An 18,089-nucleotide genomic window follows, 5' to 3' on the forward strand; every position below is an offset into this window, starting at 1 on the left:
GTAAAAAATATTATTGAAAATGAATTTATCTATGTTATATTACAATAGCGATGACCAAAATGATGTTTAGTAAGTAGAAACCGGCGACGTAGGCGCAATGTAAGGAGGCGATGGGAGTTGAGTGTAGTTAGCACTTCTAGTTTTGAAATTAAAACTCTCAAATTTGTTTGATTTCTACCATAAATAGTAATTGATCCCTTGTTAACAGTGTTAACAATGTTATTACTTAGCTCGTCACTACAGGACTCAAATGAAATAGTATTAACTATATTTATCGTTTATTTTGTTAATTTAATTCGTTGAACAAATGAAAAGAAGCCCTAAATGGCAGCGGCTGATGGCAATTCCAAAAAATTACTTTGTATTTTCTAGATGAAGACAATTTCTTTTATTTAAAAGAAAAGATCGAATTAATAAACACGGTACAAATATTTACTAGTTAGCTCATTTGAATTAATCATAATAAATTTACCTAATGTTGTGTCTTTTGATCATCAATAATTAGATATAGATATAGAATATAGGTAAGGTACATTATATTTTGGAGTGACGGAATGTAATCATATGAATAGGTGATTTCTTATTTCGCAAAGTACACAAAACAAGTTAATTGCTTGAACCTAGAACACTCTTATATAGACGTCATGACATATTTTATTAATAAAAAAAGGTATTCAACCTAAAAAAAAACACTTCCTCGAGGTCATAATAAATTTTTCATAGTGTTATTAATTGAAAATACTGCTTACGGTGTTCAACTTTTGCTTTTAGTAACTAAATAAAGTTTTCTTAGGTTATAACTTATAGCTGTAGGGTAAAAAAATAAATTATATAATGTTTATACCTTTAGAAATGTTAATATTTTTAACGATCGATTGTATAGAATTGTTAAAGAAATTGTATATAATATATTTTTTTATCGTCTGAAGGTTAGAAATTAACGAATAATTTATAACTCTCTGGCTGAGTTTTCCACAGAACCTTCTCTAGGGATTTGCACTTCACATCAATGGTCCTGTATTACACAATAATGGTTTATAATCGTATCGCCTGTCGAGACAATTTTGAATTTAATGAAGAACTGTTTCGTAAAAGTTTTTATTTAATTTCACTAGGTTATCCCCCTACCCAAAAAAAAATCGTACTAAATACATACATTATTTAACGATCGTGATGTACAGTATACGAACTAGATTATTGGGTTATCCAGTGTAGATACAATGCGAATAAATCCAAATTAGATGTGACTAAATTAGGTCAGGTAAAGCTCATTTTATGTGGTACACATGAACACACCTTCATATTTTATTTTGTCGGCGCAAAATATAGTCAGTAAAATTCAATTTTGTTGTTGACACTTTTCTTGTCATTATATTATTCTTTACAATTTACATAATAAACTAAACAAAATTCGGAGATGAACTAAACTCCAATATAATATTATAATAGATACTTTTGCCGGGACCCTCGATTTGTGTGCAATATGTACATACATTGAACATATATACTTTTTTTTAGATTGTTTTATCATTTGAGACGTTTTTTTAAACACAGATTTTGTGTGTAGTAAGACCAAACAAACATTCACTATAGTATCCTATGTACTTGCGATTTATTTACTTTAGTAATTATCAATTATGAATTTCTTCATCAAGAATTCCATTTTATCTTTGAAACGAACTTTTCATTTACACGTGAACGCTTTGGTGGTCGTTGTCAATACACATTACCTAATGGTAATGGCAAGTGTAAAAGTATTTACATAATAATTTATTAAATTTCAGTTTTGTACAAGGAGAACGAAAAGAGCCAAATTGTATATAAATAAAAAGACTAAAATGGAAAATCACTTTCCAAGATGCCTTCTCTAAGATTTGCTACTCAAAGAAATTATCTGTTATTAAAAAAGATGCAATGGATAGACACAAAAAAAGCTCACATAATAACTGAGTTTATAAGAAGTTCAAAAGTTTAGAAGACTTATACGTTTGGTAAGTACTATTAAATAAATATACTTAATTTTTTTTTTATAGAATAATTGTTATTTAAGAAAACACAACCCTGACGTAAATAATTTATAACTTGCATAATAAAAAATAGTTAAAAATAATTTTCTGTTTTTTTTTTTTTTTAACACATGTCAAAAATATTGGTTACCTGCATAATTTTAAATTTCATATAGGCGTTTTTATGTGAATCCCCATTTATCTCAACAACCACCCACCACTCACCGATCGCGTTTGTGGTGGTAGATAGCTCTTGATAACCTCCTGATCATAGGAAAGTTTGGTCGCATTTACTTTGCGTGAGTGGCGTGGGAGGCAAAAATGTGTACACAGAATGTAAATTTTCTGAAACATTTTCGGAAATTCCAGAACTCTGTACCAAAAAAAAAATTCACTACTCAATCTACATTCTTTGTATAGTTATATAGAGTGAATGGGACGTGAGTAGCAACAGGGACACTTACCTCAGTATTTTTTTAAGAATATTACGGTTTTTTTACAGAGCTTTCGAGAACATTTTTGAATGTTTATCATTTTGAAACATCTAATTAGGTAGTATTATTTTTTTAAAACCCTCCCCCCTCAGAGCAAGATTGAATGTACGCCACTGGTTATGTAAAAGCGTGCTTAAGTGTTTTTACTCAAATGGATAAGGCTCCGTTTATTAAGTCAGAGGTATTAATATAATTTTATCCTAAATAACTCTCCGATCCCCGTTTTATATACCCTACTTTATAAGCCCCTTTAGTTACCTTTAGTTAAGCTCTATCTTGTAAAAATGTCTAGTTTCACTTGTGGTTTTTAGGGAACTGCATTTTTTTTAAGGAATGTTCGTGCAATTATTCTTTAGATCTTCAATAACTATAAACTCAATTTGGAAAAACTTCTCTGGTGCTTAAAATTCGATATATGAGGGGGGAGGGGTACTGGTTGAGGACAATTTTTTTCTTGTACATAATACGTAAAGCGAATTATAATATTGTATATATTGTAATATACGGATAGTCATCGTTCGACCAAAAACGTCTTTTGTGGAATAGGAATTAGAATAAATAATACATTTAATTAGACTATATATACGAATATTGTTGATTTTAAAATAATATATAATCTATAGTCCTATATTAAAATTAAATTACATGTAATATATTTTTTTATTTACCAATAAAAATGACAGTAACGTATAATATTATGTAAAAAACCCTATTCCATGTAAAAGTCGGCCTCCGGGCGAATGGTGGCGCTATCTACGTGACAAAATTTTACTACCAAAATGCCGTAATTTCTTGACCCACTGATTTGGTTGGAGTGACGTCACCTTATCTTCTCTGTATTGTGGTTGAAACGCATTTTTATCATGAGGATCATAATGTCGAATGTAGATACTCGGACGGGGACCTTGGTAATACCAACGAAATGTGCGTGACATAATATAAATCACTATATCTATATCGTTATAATATTATATTGGCTGTTATTATATTTTTACAAAAAGAAAACAATTTCTATTATTACAACTTTTTTTTAAAAGTTCTACATTTTTGTTTTCACTTGTGTTATTAATGCGGGAATGTTATCAGAAATCAGCTAAGATTCAATAGTGTACAAATATTTGTAATGAAAATAATATTATGATGTTCTATGCAGTCTTACGAAACGTTTTTTTTTCCACGATTAAGAGGTTATAACATGTAAGTTATATAGGTTCATATTTTATAATTTACAACGAACCTACGTTCGATTATAATTTGATCAATTAGTTTTGATGACAGTAATTTACACACTTTTGTACTAACGTTTTTATGAAATTCTCAATTTTGAATGCATGATCGAACTTAAATGGTAATAATTATAAAATAAAACATCCGTTTAAAAGCTTTTTCTGTATATTTATCATTTAACTAGATAATTTTATACAATTGTAATAGTTAACTGAACTAAACAAATCTAAGATTTTTTTCCCAATAATTTGTTCCATTTGTTCTATCGTTTTCTGTTTCGGTGGTTTTAGATGATCAAAAATGTTATAAAGAATTAAATAACTTATTATAAGTGAGTACCATCTCCTCAACCAACTTATGGTACCGGCGAGAACTATAGACTGTATTAGGATCCAGTAACAGAGAAATCATTTTTTTATACAAGTGCTCAATTTTGTGTTTGGAAAATTATAACTACAATAATAACCTAATATGATTAAAAAAAAAATATTGAGATGTGATACTTACCTATACTTTGCTGATGTAACTATAGCTCAGTTAAAACCGTGCTCAGTTGGAACCATCTCATTTATTATTTCTTACATAACTTATTCTAGCTAATTCTTTATTCAATTTTTTTCTTGCAAAGTTTTGTACAACAATTGATCAGAAAAAATTAGTAATTTTATTGTATCTATAAAATTTGTTTAGTTTTTTGTAATCCAAGTTAGATTCAAAATGATTTTATCTTATTAGTTTGGCGCAAATCTAAAATAATTCTTTAAACCTTTCAGGATGGTTGATTTATATATCTATTTGGCATCTCACATATATATATGTGTATGTATGTGTTGGTTGTCCTGAAAGCGTTATAGTTTGGTTTATTAGTGTTAAGAAAATTTGTAGTCATTTCATTTTAAGTGACAAAATAACAAAGTTGCAAATTATTGGCAGTATTCCAATTCTGATAAGATTTGTTTGTTTATTAAATTGGCTTTAGGTTTGATTTTGAATATATAATTTATTTTTAAAGTTAGAGCCATTTTAGTGGACAAAAATGACTTCATGGAAACAAGGTCTCGTATAGTGATCCAATTTTAATAATTTTTTTTGAAAAAAAAAAAAAATAACTATACGATTTCCATACTCACTAATTTGTTGTAAAATTACTAAAACTATCACAAATGTATGGTTTAAAACCCAAAAAATAATGTACTAGTTAAACTATTACGTTGCATAGAAATTTAATTTTGAATATCATTCCAAAATGACATCGTGTTTCCTAAAATTACTAATTGTTATACAAAAACTTTGAAGAAAAAAATTGAATAAAGAATTTGCTGGAACCAACGGCTTCCAGGTAAAAGGGGTTAAGTCTATTTTTGTTGAAAATGGAGTTTTGCACTGTAATATTCAAATTTGAATTCTTAACAAATTTTGAACTTAACCCCTTTTACCCGGAGGCCGTCGTTTTGTTATGTAAGAAATAATAAATAATACGGTTCCGAGTTTGTTTGATTTTAATTTTTAACTGAGCTACAGTTACATCAGCTCAGTATAGGTAACTCTCACCTCTTAATATTTATTTATACCTAGTTAAAATGAAGTATTTCTTATTTTAGGTATTTAACATGGACAAAAGTAAGAATAAAACATCTATGGAATTTTCTCGAAATATTAGCTCCAGCTATTCAATTCAGTTTGGAGATAATACTTTGGGAAACACTTTGGATGAACGAATACAAGCTGCTAAAGCGGCAGCAATAAAAGGAAAACGATCACAAAAACAAAATATCAATGATAGATTACATATGAAAAACAATATTCATGGGTTCAATATTGAAAAATCCAATAAAATAAATTTTAGTTCTTCAAATAAGACTCATATAAAATCCAATGAAACATTAGAAACCAAAAAAAAAATCAGGCAACACTCTCAATTAACAAAACCAAATAATTCTGAATTGTTACCAATCAGTGGAAATTTACAAAATAAACTTAATGTGTCAAATTCAAAAATAGCACCTAAAGCTAGTGGATTAATGCAACGACGATTAGAAGCAATTAAATCCAAAAAGTTGTCCAATATTTTTTCTTCTGAATATGATAACGAAATTTCCTCTTCAACGTGCTCACCTTTTTCTAATCCTTCAATGAAACAAATAAAACCACTTATAAAAAATGTTATTTCCATACAGTCTGGTGTAAATAATTTGTCCATTAAAGTCCTAAGCAATAAAAAGACATGTGCTCAAAAATCATCATCTTCCGTTACAAATGAACATTGTAATCGTTTTGAAGAAGTTCCTGCTGCAACAAGTAAGCTTTCAATATGTTTATATAATACCTGTTGTCCTCATATCATTCTCATTGCATCCAACCACCTCTTTTGCAGTCTTCCTCTTTCCATCTTAGTTTGTTTTCTCTTTCATTTTGTCTGCTATTGAAGCCACACCTATGCTACCTCTTATGGATTCGTTCCTATCTTCACTCGTCACTCCACTTATCCACCTAAGCATTCTTATTTCCGCTACACTCATCTCTGTTCTATTTATCTTTTTACCACCCAACACTTAGAACCATATAACAAAATTGGTCTCATCACATTCTAGTAGAAATTGCCTTTAAGTCTCATTGTAATTCTCTTGTCACATAAAACACCTGAAACTTTTCTCCATTTGATACAACCACACATAATTGTAATATATTTGAATATGAATATTTATATAACTACATACTAACGTGTTATTTATATTTTCTTATTTAGACTCATCTGTACAAAATCGACTTATTAGAGCAAGAAACGAAGTACATGCTAAGTCTGCTCACCAAAATGCAACCAAAACTAAATTACTTAATAAACCTAATGTTTCGCAATCTATTAATAAAAATCACTCGGCTTCTCTGGCTGACCGTAAGTTTTTATTTTATTTTATTACAAAAATGTAAGGTTTGAATATAATATATCCGTTAAATAACAATAGTTTTTAATCTCCATATCCTACATATCTCTTTATTGAACATTCTAACATACTACCATCTAGACATGTCCAATATTTCAAAATATAAGCCCCCATTAAACCAATATAGTTACCATTTTAATTTTGTTAACTTTGATGCTGTTCTATGACAATATTACATTATATATATATTATTTTTTTTCTAGAAAACAAAATGTATTGTTATAAATTAAATAAATACTACAGTCTACAGTAATTTTTGCTAATGTTAAAAGTTCTTAGTTTTTTTTTTTCGCTTTCTACAGGTATAATGTATCAAATAATTGTATTAGAAAAGTTAACAAATTAACAACACAATTTACTGAGGCTGTTCAAGAAGCAACACCTGTTTATTTAAAAAAAAAATCTAGGTTTTTTTACAAAATTCATTGGATTTATTGTAAATATATACAACTATTTTTGAAACATCTACCATACAGTCCTATCTTCGAACCAAGTCGATTTCACCTATCTTCAAATTGAAAAATGCTTTAGCTGGAAAACATTTCACAACCAATGAAGAGATCAAAGAAGCTTATTAAAGTTGAGCAAAGAAGATGGGAAGAGACCTTGAAAGAGGGTAAACAAAAACTGATCCAGCCATATTAAAATGTAATGAACAATCCGGTGACTACATTGGATAATAGATGTATATATTTATAACAAATCCTATACATTTTGTACAGAAAAAAATTAAAAACTCAATTTTTAAAAATAAACAGGAGTTAGCTTTCCAAATACCCCTTGTTTTTATATATAATCAATAATCACTTATACCTTTCAGTTATCATACTAATTCCACTGTCCTGGCTCTTAATTAAATAATCACCATAAAAAAAAAACTATCAGTTAGGTTAAGCTGTTATATGTTGATTATGATGAATTTGTCAATTCATAAAAAATTAATTAATTTGTATTTTTTAGGGCAAAATAAACATAAAGTGAGTCCACATAATGATAGAACCAAAGTTAAGCGGCTTTGCACTAATTCTCAAAGTGCAATCAATTGTCAAACAAAATCAAACACTGTTGTTTCAACTGTTAAAAAAATTGCTGTTTCAAATAAACCTAACATCAAAAATATTATTAATAAACAGTTGATCACCATTAAAGAAAAATCAATTTCGTTTTCTCAAACAAAAGCAGAGCAAAGGGGTAAGAATAAAATAATTCATATCGGCTATTGAAATTTGTAAAGCAGTTATTGTTTATTTATTTATTCATTTTTTGTAACTTGTTGACGGTTAAATTTATTAAATGTTTATAAATATAAGAAAAGTATAAGTTAATGTGTTTTTTTAATTTAGAAGCAGTAACACAGATGATAGAGAAGCCCAAAGAATCAACAACCAGATTACCTCAAAGTCGAATAAATAATTTTAGTTTTGTTGTGCCTGAACAGTATTCTGCTCAACAACGATTAGAAAATATAAAAAAAGGTTTAAATCCGAGAATAGGTTCGTTGAGTGTTACAACCCAAGAGAACCACTCCCAATTAAATTACGTTAAGTCGGACGATGAAATGGATTGGGAAGATATAGAAACTGATAATATTATTGAATCGGTATGTAAATTTAGCTAAAATATAGTATACAAATTTAATGTCAACAAAATTTAATGTTTAAGGTTAATGACTTGAGGCGAACTACTCATAAATATGAACCGATGGAATGTACTCCGGATACCATTATGCATAGTGATAAAATAAACTGCTGTTTAGTAATAGATACTAATATTCTTTTATCGAATTTAAAAGCATGTATGGCTATTGTTGATAAATACTTTTATGGTAATAATCTTTTTTTTTTTTTAGTTTACATAAAGTATCTTTATTTTGTCTTTGTACCATACATTTTCTAAACGGTTGCATTTATTTATTTTTATTTTTTTCTCATGTAGAATTTAATAACATTCAAATCTCATAATTTATAATTTATATTATAGCCTATTATTTTTGTTTCATGCAAGAATTTGGATATATGACAATAGTTTTACCTTGGCAAGTACTGCATGAACTTGATCAAATGAAAAAAAGTGAAGATGCTCTGGGATATAGAGCACGGGAAGCTACACGATGGCTGTTAGAAATGCTTTCAAAAAATCACCCGCAACTGAAAGGACAGCCAATGACTCAAAAAGATAATATGACTCCTGATGATGCTATTTTAAAATGTGCTCTTATTATTAAAGGCAGAGTAAACACTGTTGTAAGTCATTATTTCATTATTACTATTATTTTATTTAGATTATTATGGTCCCAATTGATTATGTATAATTTTTGTATGTAACTAGGACTGAGCTTTATTAATTAAAAACTGTAAAATGAGGTGAATCTCCAATTGAATGTAAACAGGAACACAACTAGAAAAACATGTTTTATCCTTTGCTACTTTTGTTCTTTTTTAACTGGTAATTTGAAGAACTGAAGAGTTATATTTGTAAGTCTAAAAAATAAGTATATTCAGGTCTAATATGCAATTTCTTTTTGTTTCTGTTTATACTCATTATCTGATGACTCGCCCCATTTCTGTATTTGTTTTGATTTTTAATTTGCTTGTAAAACTAATACATAATATTATATTATAATAATTTACAGATGTTGGTAACTGATGACAAAATATTAAGTGTAAAATCAGAAGTTAGTGGCATACCAGTAAGGAATTCCCTATGGCTCTTAGAAATTATTAAAGAGAAAAACCCTAATGATGCAAATGTTTTTCGGAGTGAGTAAAATGTTTGATTTTTTGCTTTTACATATTATCAAGTATAAACTTGGCTGTAACGAAAAAATAATATATATTTTTGGAATAGAAATATCTTAACCAGATTTCTGTATGGAGATATTTTACATTTTATACAAACGTGTGGTTAAAAAAAACATTCATATTATAAATTATTTTATGCTTAAGTAAATATCTTCCACTGGATTTTTTTTCTTTTAAAACTTTATTAACGTTTAAACATTATTTTAAATAACATTAAAATAACGAATTTAAGTATATTTTTATTTGATCAAATTTAAATAAAATATATTCAAATAAATTCATTCTAAATCATTTTTTATTTAAGATATCATGGGTACAGACACAAAAATATTAAAAAAATACATTTACCTATTTTTGTTTAGTTAATATGAATTTGTATGATTACTCATTAAATAATGGAAGAATTGAAAAAATACATTTAATTTTGCATTTATAAAACTATACGATACATACACTATGCATAAATATTACATATACCTAATAAATTATTATTTTAGTTTATATAATCTTTCTTTTATGTATTTTCGCTTGTATATGGTATTTAAAAATCTTAACTATAATCCAGTATTGTTAAAAGCTCAACTTGGAACAAAAATCCGACGTTTTCCTGCTTGCTTAATTTATTTAATGTTAATGCATCGGAATGTCGGTAAATAAAATGTTGCTTAATGTTTCATAATTTATACTGAATAAGCAGTATAAATTATAATTTAGTTTCATAATCATTTTGTGACCAACTACAGTTTAGTTGAGGCTGTAATAATAATTTATAAATAAATATATGGAGGTAATGTTAGATTAAATTGAGCAGGAAGACTGTTGCGCTTCCCTCCCCTTACATAAAACAAGAATGAAATCATCTTAAAATCAAATTATATTTGTTATTAGCTGGTTATCACTTTCTCGTCCCTCTTTTTTTTTATGAAGTCTTACATAGTTTTTTAGCACTGAAAATTTTCTAGTTTAACTTAATATTATTATTCATATAATACAATTGTTCTTTAAGCAAATTCCAATTGAATTTTTGAAAGTTAAAATATTGTAAAATAACACAAGTTAAACAGATATTTTATAAAAAAATTCATGCAAATTTTTTTCAGGGAGGTTATTTGATAACTGATATGACTTCATCAATTCCAAGTTCAAGAAAATCCACATTACATGGTATGTTTAAGTAATTTGCTAGGTATCTTAAGTCTTAACTTGTGTTTTAGACAATTCAAATTGTATATTTTATTATAAATTTACTAATTATTATTTAAAATGTATTTCTATACATATATAAATATTTATTTTATTATATTATAATTAAAAATGTATAGAAGTAAATGTTATTTTATTATTTTATTGCTATTGCTATAGCATTAATTTATATAATTGTTGTCAAAGAAATTGTTTTCATTTCAATTGAAACCATTGTACACCAGACAAAATGATTATTCGTGCAAATCGTTTTTTAAAAGACTGTGTAATTTCTAATATTATATTTATAAAATAAGATTTTTATGTGATACAAGTTGTTATTGTTATTAATAGTAGTATTATTTATTATTATGTATATAAACAACTAAATTTAAACTTAATACAAAATATTATTTTTAATCGTTATAATTACTTAAGTTGTAAATGACTAATATGTATTACGTGTGTGTATCAAAAACTTTATTTTTTAACATTGTTTTTCTTTAATAAGATATTTTTCAATTCTTCTAATGTTTCTAAGCTAATAGTCAAATACATAAGAAAATGCATACATACATTTATCATGGTTCTAGGTCAATTCATCCCGAGTAGTAAAAACTATTTTCATACTAACTTTTTGTTTATTACTTATTCAAAAATGTATCGTACAATACTATATTGAAATACATAAATATATATTTAAAACTATATTTAATTGCTTGCATTCTTAAATGTGAATACTTCTGCATGTGCAAGATGTAACTTGTCACTCAAATATTTAGTTGGTGTCTGCTTTTAAATCACTATAAATATTACTATAAATCATAAACAAAATGTACATGATTAAGCGTTAAAAAAATTTACTAGTACAAAAAATACCCTTCTTAAAAATGTTAAGTTGTCCAACTTTAAAATATGGTACATCTTTTTGATACTTATATAAAAAGAAATAGTGCGTTTTGACTAATTAAAGTATAATGGTTTCATTCATTTTCTCTCCTTATTTACAATAAAAATAGACGAACATATTATGACACAATATTGATAAAAATGATGAAATATCTTTAGCGTAGGAGCCCCTTGTTTATGTTTAACAGTTTTTACCATCTATAATTTCACATTGATAAAGCGTTTGTTGGAAAATTGTTTTATCTTTTTCCGTTATTACATTTTCCTTGAAATCTGTGATCTCCCTCAACCTATTTTCCTAATCTCCACTCTGCTGGTTTTGTTTTTTATTTTATATTAATTGACCGATATTTATATTTTATTAATGTTAAACTAATAAAAAAAATGTATATAAAAAGTAATTTTTTCATTCCTAGTCGGAATTAATTAACTATTCATAGACTATCATAGATTCAACAATGTGTTCTTTTTGTTTTTATATTTGTTCCATTAACAATTCTTATCATTGTGCTTTAATAAATAGTACCATAAGAAACAAGTATAAATTTATTGATTTTACAGTAAATTGTTGTTAAGTCTTGTTTAAATGTTATAAATAAAAAAATTATTTTTTTTTAATTTTATTTTTAATGTTTAAATACATTTTTGATAGCAGTAATTATTTTTAAAATATAATTACTAAATTCACTAAAAATGAGCATTTTAAAATGTCATTTGGCAGTATGCAAAGTACTGCCTTAAAAAATAAAGATTGGTTATGGAGAAGGACTCTGTAAAATAAGTTCTTTATAATATTCTTATTAAAATAAAATAGGAGTTGAAACGTATGAGAATTAAGCTTACTTATTATAAATTCTTATTCAGGATAATTATCACTATGAACTATTTATAAATCCGTTAAACCAATGAACTGACACTATAATAATATTTACACACCATAGGTGTATTATTGGATCGACATCATTGGTGGATAATAATAATTGTCAATATTGATAATTAAGTTAGAAATATTGTTTATCTTGTAAACAAAATAAATTTCACGCCTTCACTAATCGACACGATTTGTATAAAGTTACAAGTAACATTGATTTTTTTACTTTTGTCTTAATTGTATATTTTAATGATTTTACTATTTAGCTGCTGCTCAAATGTATCCTGATATTGAAAAAAACGTTTTTATGAATTTTGAACCACGTTTAGAGTACACATTTGCTAGAGTAAGTTTTGATTCAAAGTCAATATGATAATTTAAATAAAAATAATAAATATTAATTATAGTATATTCAAGTATGTTTTTTTCAAATTTACTAAGTTTTAAATATTTTATATTAAAACTTAGAAAACCTAGAAATAATATAAGCAAAATACATATAGAATATAAAAAAAAAAAGTAAAATAGTTTTGTAGTGAAAAGCACAGTTTTAACTCGTTGACTGCAATAATTAGTATACTTACTAATCGAGCCAATAGAATTTATTTTATCATATAACCTATATTCATATTTTTTTCTAAGACAACATAGATACTTTCGTTATTTGTATATGTAGTTTTACATTTAGAATGTTAGGAGTTGAAGTGTTAATATTTTATTTAATAACTACATAGTTCTAAACCTAATTTACCACAAATATTTTTAACAGATTTTAAAACGAGCTTCAATTAAATATACTATTCAATCCAATAATCCAAAAATGTCTACCAATTGGTGGAAAATTTTTTCAATGAGTCTACCAATTAATTTAAATCAAATGTTGATAAAAATGAAAGAAAACTGGCATATAGTTGCACCTCAACAGTTGTTTTACACTCCTAAAAATCAATTGAAGTGGTTAGCAAACTTTTTTAAAGACACACCATCATGTAAGTCGAATATTTATTTACATTAATATAATGCATGGTAAGTTGTTTAAATTGTTTGTTAAATTTACTTTTTTGTGTATTAGCTATTATTGAAATTAGTTGGAATGATTTTTACTGTATGCTAAAACACTGCACTGATGTGATAAATGCTTTGCCTTACGAGTATTTTGAAATTACTGACATACTTTTAAATGATTTGATGGTAAGTCTAGACTTAAGTATAATTTTAATATTATTATTATTAATACGCCTAAATTTAAAAAAAAATAACATTTTGTCTTTATATATATATACTACTGCTTAGCAGGGCAGTATATTACTATAGTATTTATACTAGGATATATATTATATATCCTAGTACTGCTGAAATAGTTACTTTTATTCATTCTAAAAACTATAGTCTATTATAAACTAACTATATTAGTGTTTATATTAATTTGTTATTAACGGCCAATAAATTAATTTACTATGTGTGTGTATTAATGTGTGAAATTATAGTAGTATATTATATGGTTGTAACTTTATTAATTACAGATAGCCAGGAAAATTTTTAAACATAAATTAAATACTTCTACAGCATCAGTAGAATCTGTATCATTCAATATGTCCAAGCTGGAGTTATCCAAAGAAAAAATTAATGTTGAATACATTTTAAATAATATCTTATTGGGAGTTGACAAGTTTTGGTAAAAATATTGTTCTTGAATTACTTTTGTCATGTAGATTAACAGTTAAAAGGGGAAGACAAGTGGCCGAATAGGTTACGCGTCAGTGTGTTTGGCGCTCACTATCGCCAGTTTGACACTCGGTCACAAGCGCTCCATTTACCAAGCAAGAAATCGTCTGGTAAAAAGAAGCCGCCATCCACCTCTTTGACGATGGACTGACAACCTGTCCTGGATAGACAGTCTGTCTATAAACCATTTTATGATAGCAGTGTTGGACCTTCAAGGCCCGTTAATCTACATGATATAGATTAATAGTGAATTTTTTTTAGTTATTACGTTTACAAAGTCAATGGATTGGCTAATCCATCTAATTTATTAGAAGAGAAACAATGCAAATTATTACCTCTAAAATCGGAATTGAATACACAAATCGATGAATTTTACTCCAAAGTAACAACTATTGTTGACATCATGTTAAAGTAAGTGAAATATATAAGTCTTATTGTACGTATAAGCATTATTTTCATTAATACAAAAAAAATTGTCTTTAGGATTAACAAACTGGATTCCGAAACCCTGTTGGATAACCAGGATACAATTGTTAACGAGTTCCTTAAATCAATTATTGGATTTAATAAATATTTTGCAAAGATTAGTAAAAAGTCTGTGGCTGACTATTGTTTAATGAAAGAAAAGTGAGTATATAAAAGGGTATCCCTTATTTTGGACTTTTGCGTAATGTTATGCTCTCAAGATCTCAAATTACTCTAGTTGAATGTAGTGTGTAGTGTGTGAAAAAAAAGCCCTGAAAATTTTACTGCTTTAGTCAGCTTTGAGTTAGCTAAATATTTACTCGTGCCTGTAAGACGGTGAAGTTTCCCATTTAAATAACACGGAATTATTGAAACTTTTTTTTCAACATTTTTGAAAGATATTAAAAAAAATCTTAAAAATATGGGACCAATGTGAGTCGCTTGTGTATGACACATACTTTAAAATAAAAATTAAAAAATTAGTTAGTTCGCCATTTTGCACATGCGCACAGTCAAAATTTTAGGATTTTTTGAAATAATTTTTTTTTAAGGGATAAATAGGTAGGATTATCATTTTCATGCAGATACAGTAATTGATCATATAAATAAAATGTAACAATAATGAATAAACTCTTTCTATAATAAAAATAATAACTAGTTTGAAAAAAACAATAATTGTTTGGTAACTTATGGTTGATACCAAGCAGTATTTTTAGGTAAGTACCTAAAGCTTAGAGCTTTGACACAATGCCATCGAATACTGGATTAATCAAGGGTGCTGCAGTTTTGAAGAGCAAATGTTTGGATGAGACCTTTTTTCTTTTTTCCACTCACTAGAGCAGTTTGAGACCTTGGCAGCATAACATTTTTAAAAAGTCCAAAATAAAGGATACCCATATATATGTAATATGTTTATTATGTATAATCATCGGTTAATTAATTTGGTTATTGTGTATTACAGAAATTCATTTTTATATGTACTTGTATCATTACAAAACCATTTATCTGCCATTCAAAACATTACTGATATCAAAAAGAATATGAGTACTACAAAAAATTCAAAATAAATTATTTTTAAAGACTGAGAGAACAAGACCGTTCCTATTATTACTAAATTAAAACTAGGTTGTATACATATATTAATGTTAACAATAAGTGAAAGACTCGGTCATTTTAGTTTTTGTTTAACTATTAAAACATGTTTACCATAAATTTAAAATTGTTAAAAGTTCATAGTTTTAACATTACTACCTTGGTGTGTCTTAGTGGCAAATTTTATATTGTTATGTTTATTTCAAAACAATTTTTTTACAAATTGATTAACCGTTTTATGTTATTGTTTGTATTAATGAATAAGTTTTATACTTTATATTAAGGTAATCATATTAGTGACAAGAAGTTTCCATTTTTTTAAAAATATTTTTAGACATAAAATGTAAAAATGTTAAAATAAATTATAAGTATAGAGATTTAAATCCTATCTTTGTTTGTAACCAATTCTTGTCAGAGTATTGACTCGACGCTTCATCGTAAACATGAAATGTGTATGCATGTCTAGAAAGCTGTGATTTGTTGTGATCGCTTTTGTGTATAATTCTACCGTGGATGATTACAAGACCAGCTGTGAACAAAAATTACAAATAAACGGTACAGTTATACGTATATGTCAACATCGTTAAATTGCAACTTTACATTTCTTCACGGGTACTGGAACAAATGCAGATTGCTCATAATCTGGAAAAGTTCCTTGAAATATCGTTTGATTTCTTGATTTGTTTTTAGGATCGCACACCAACTTTTGGTGTACATCGTTCTTGTGAGTACCTGGTATGACCCAAAGACAGCCGTTTTCTATTGTAGAATCGTCCAATGCAATCCAAAATCCTACCAATGAATCTGGTTCTGTGTGGAGAAACGTCGAGTCTTGGTGTGCAACCACTTATAAATCAAACTGGTTATTTAAGAAAATTGTTTTTTTTTTTATAACCTTACTCACCTTCACCGCCGATTCCTGGATTTTTATAGATGTACATACTCTGAACCACCGTCGGTCTGATCAATCCTAGAGCTCGGCATATGTTTGAAACTTTATCATTATAAGTATATGCTTCAAATGTGGGCTCTAGTCTGTGTAATGCATGGCCGACTTTGTTCAATGCAATTGATTGATCTACCAACAGATCGCCGTTTTCGTCCAAAGCATCTTTTTCATAAAAATATCCTATTTTATCGCAACTCTCCATGAAATAACTACTTATTTCCTAAAACATAAAGTTTGCAATGATAAATATTATAACTTGGATTCATTTTTTTTTTTCAGTACACTAATATGATTTATAACTTGTGTTATATACACCGATTCAGGCTTGGCATGCCTTTTGGCCAAAATTTATATTTTTTGGTTTAAACAAAATAGTATTATTTATAGTGTACTAAATAATTTGTGTCTGTCTATATTGTTAACCCTCTTTTTATATTTTATACTTGACCCCCGAATGTTTTGGAAAAAATTATAGATACAATAAAAAATACATTTTACATTTTTTGGTACCTATGTCAAAAGAAAGAAATAGGAAAATTTGTATTTTAATAATGTACATCATTTTTTTTGGGTGTCTATACTATACTTATTATGTGTATAATAATTTTATATTTACTACCTCTTTACAATTGAAAACATGGATAAAATGTCTTTTATAAGAATTATATATTTATTATATTTAAAGACGTTTTTTTATTTAATTTAAAATAGAATGTCTGTGCAAAAACTATTTGTAAATTGTATTATATTTTAAAAATTGGTAATGTGAAAACATTTATTCGCTGTTTTAGTATGGATACCTATTTTGGATTTATATGGGGCTTTGAATATCGTTTTAGAAAATGGTTTACCTGATTATTCTGGCTGGTCTTAAACACCGTTTTTGCCTCATTTGGAACATTTTGTGTGAGCTTCAAACCAGCGTTTTTGAGTTTTTCCACATCGTTTTCATCGAAGAAATTGTTTATTACCACATATCCGTCCTTTTCGAACTAAAAATAATATTATTTTAGAATTAATACGTATAAAGTTTTATTTTTTCGTTCACTGTTATTTAATGATATCTATTACCTTTGATTTCAATGTTTCATAGTTCATTTTTTTTCTGACAAAGCCAATACCGTCCCAACAAAAAAAAAAATCCGTATTAACAACAATAGTAATAAAATTATAACTATAAATTGACAGCAACTGTATTTGACAGAGGCCAGAATAATATGTACCACTCGATAATGACGACTATATTTTAGTCAGTGACCGTTTAATGAACTTTATACCTATTGTATTTAACAACACGATAATTATATTATCACATTGATTTTCACACTTATTTATAATACCTACTATACTATAATAATTAAAATGCAACATTACACGATTAGTTGTATATACCTAATAGCAGATATCTATAGTTGCGCCTATAACA

At 27.0% G+C, this 18,089-nt stretch overlaps 2 protein-coding genes across 7 annotated transcripts; one reads left to right on the forward strand and one right to left on the reverse strand.

Annotated features, from left to right (window-relative positions):
- The first annotated feature begins 3,370 nt into the window (after positions 1-3,370).
- Positions 3,371-16,011, forward strand: LOC126835047 (uncharacterized). Of its 6 annotated transcripts, none has more exons than XM_050567355.1 (15): positions 3,371-3,697; positions 5,329-6,025; positions 6,474-6,620; positions 7,630-7,860; positions 8,013-8,269; positions 8,332-8,494; positions 8,674-8,912; positions 9,302-9,428; positions 12,699-12,778; positions 13,202-13,421; positions 13,505-13,623; positions 13,956-14,107; positions 14,419-14,568; positions 14,641-14,784; positions 15,584-16,008. In XM_050567355.1, exons 2-15 carry the CDS (start codon positions 5,338-5,340, stop codon positions 15,687-15,689), a joined length of 2,823 nt encoding a protein of 940 aa, XP_050423312.1. In that variant the 5' UTR covers positions 3,371-3,697; positions 5,329-5,337; the 3' UTR covers positions 15,690-16,008. The 6 variants fall into 6 exon arrangements, 5 of the variants coding, with proteins under 5 accessions (XP_050423312.1, XP_050423314.1, XP_050423311.1 ...); XM_050567357.1 differs by having other exon boundaries at positions 3,407-3,424; positions 15,584-16,011; XM_050567354.1 differs by lacking the exon at positions 3,371-3,697 and adding an exon at positions 3,758-3,848 and having other exon boundaries at positions 15,584-16,011.
- LOC126835048 (phytanoyl-CoA dioxygenase domain-containing protein 1 homolog) lies at positions 14,507-17,967 on the reverse strand. Its single transcript, XM_050567360.1, has 5 exons — positions 17,735-17,967; positions 17,515-17,655; positions 16,619-16,883; positions 16,315-16,560; positions 14,507-16,243 (listed from the first exon to the last, which is right to left on the reverse strand). The coding sequence occupies exons 1-5, from the start codon at positions 17,759-17,761 to the stop codon at positions 16,077-16,079; spliced, it is 846 nt and encodes a 281-aa protein (XP_050423317.1). The 5' UTR covers positions 17,762-17,967; the 3' UTR covers positions 14,507-16,076.
- Between the last annotated feature and the right edge of the window lie 122 nt (positions 17,968-18,089).

The sequence above is a fragment of the Adelges cooleyi genome, unplaced genomic scaffold (genome assembly GCF_023614345.1).
Source record: "Adelges cooleyi isolate 19-005CV unplaced genomic scaffold, UGA_ACOO_1.1 ACOO_flye_CR_arks_rails_tigmint_CR_PRNA_21, whole genome shotgun sequence".
NCBI lineage: Eukaryota > Metazoa > Arthropoda > Insecta > Hemiptera > Adelgidae > Adelges > Adelges cooleyi.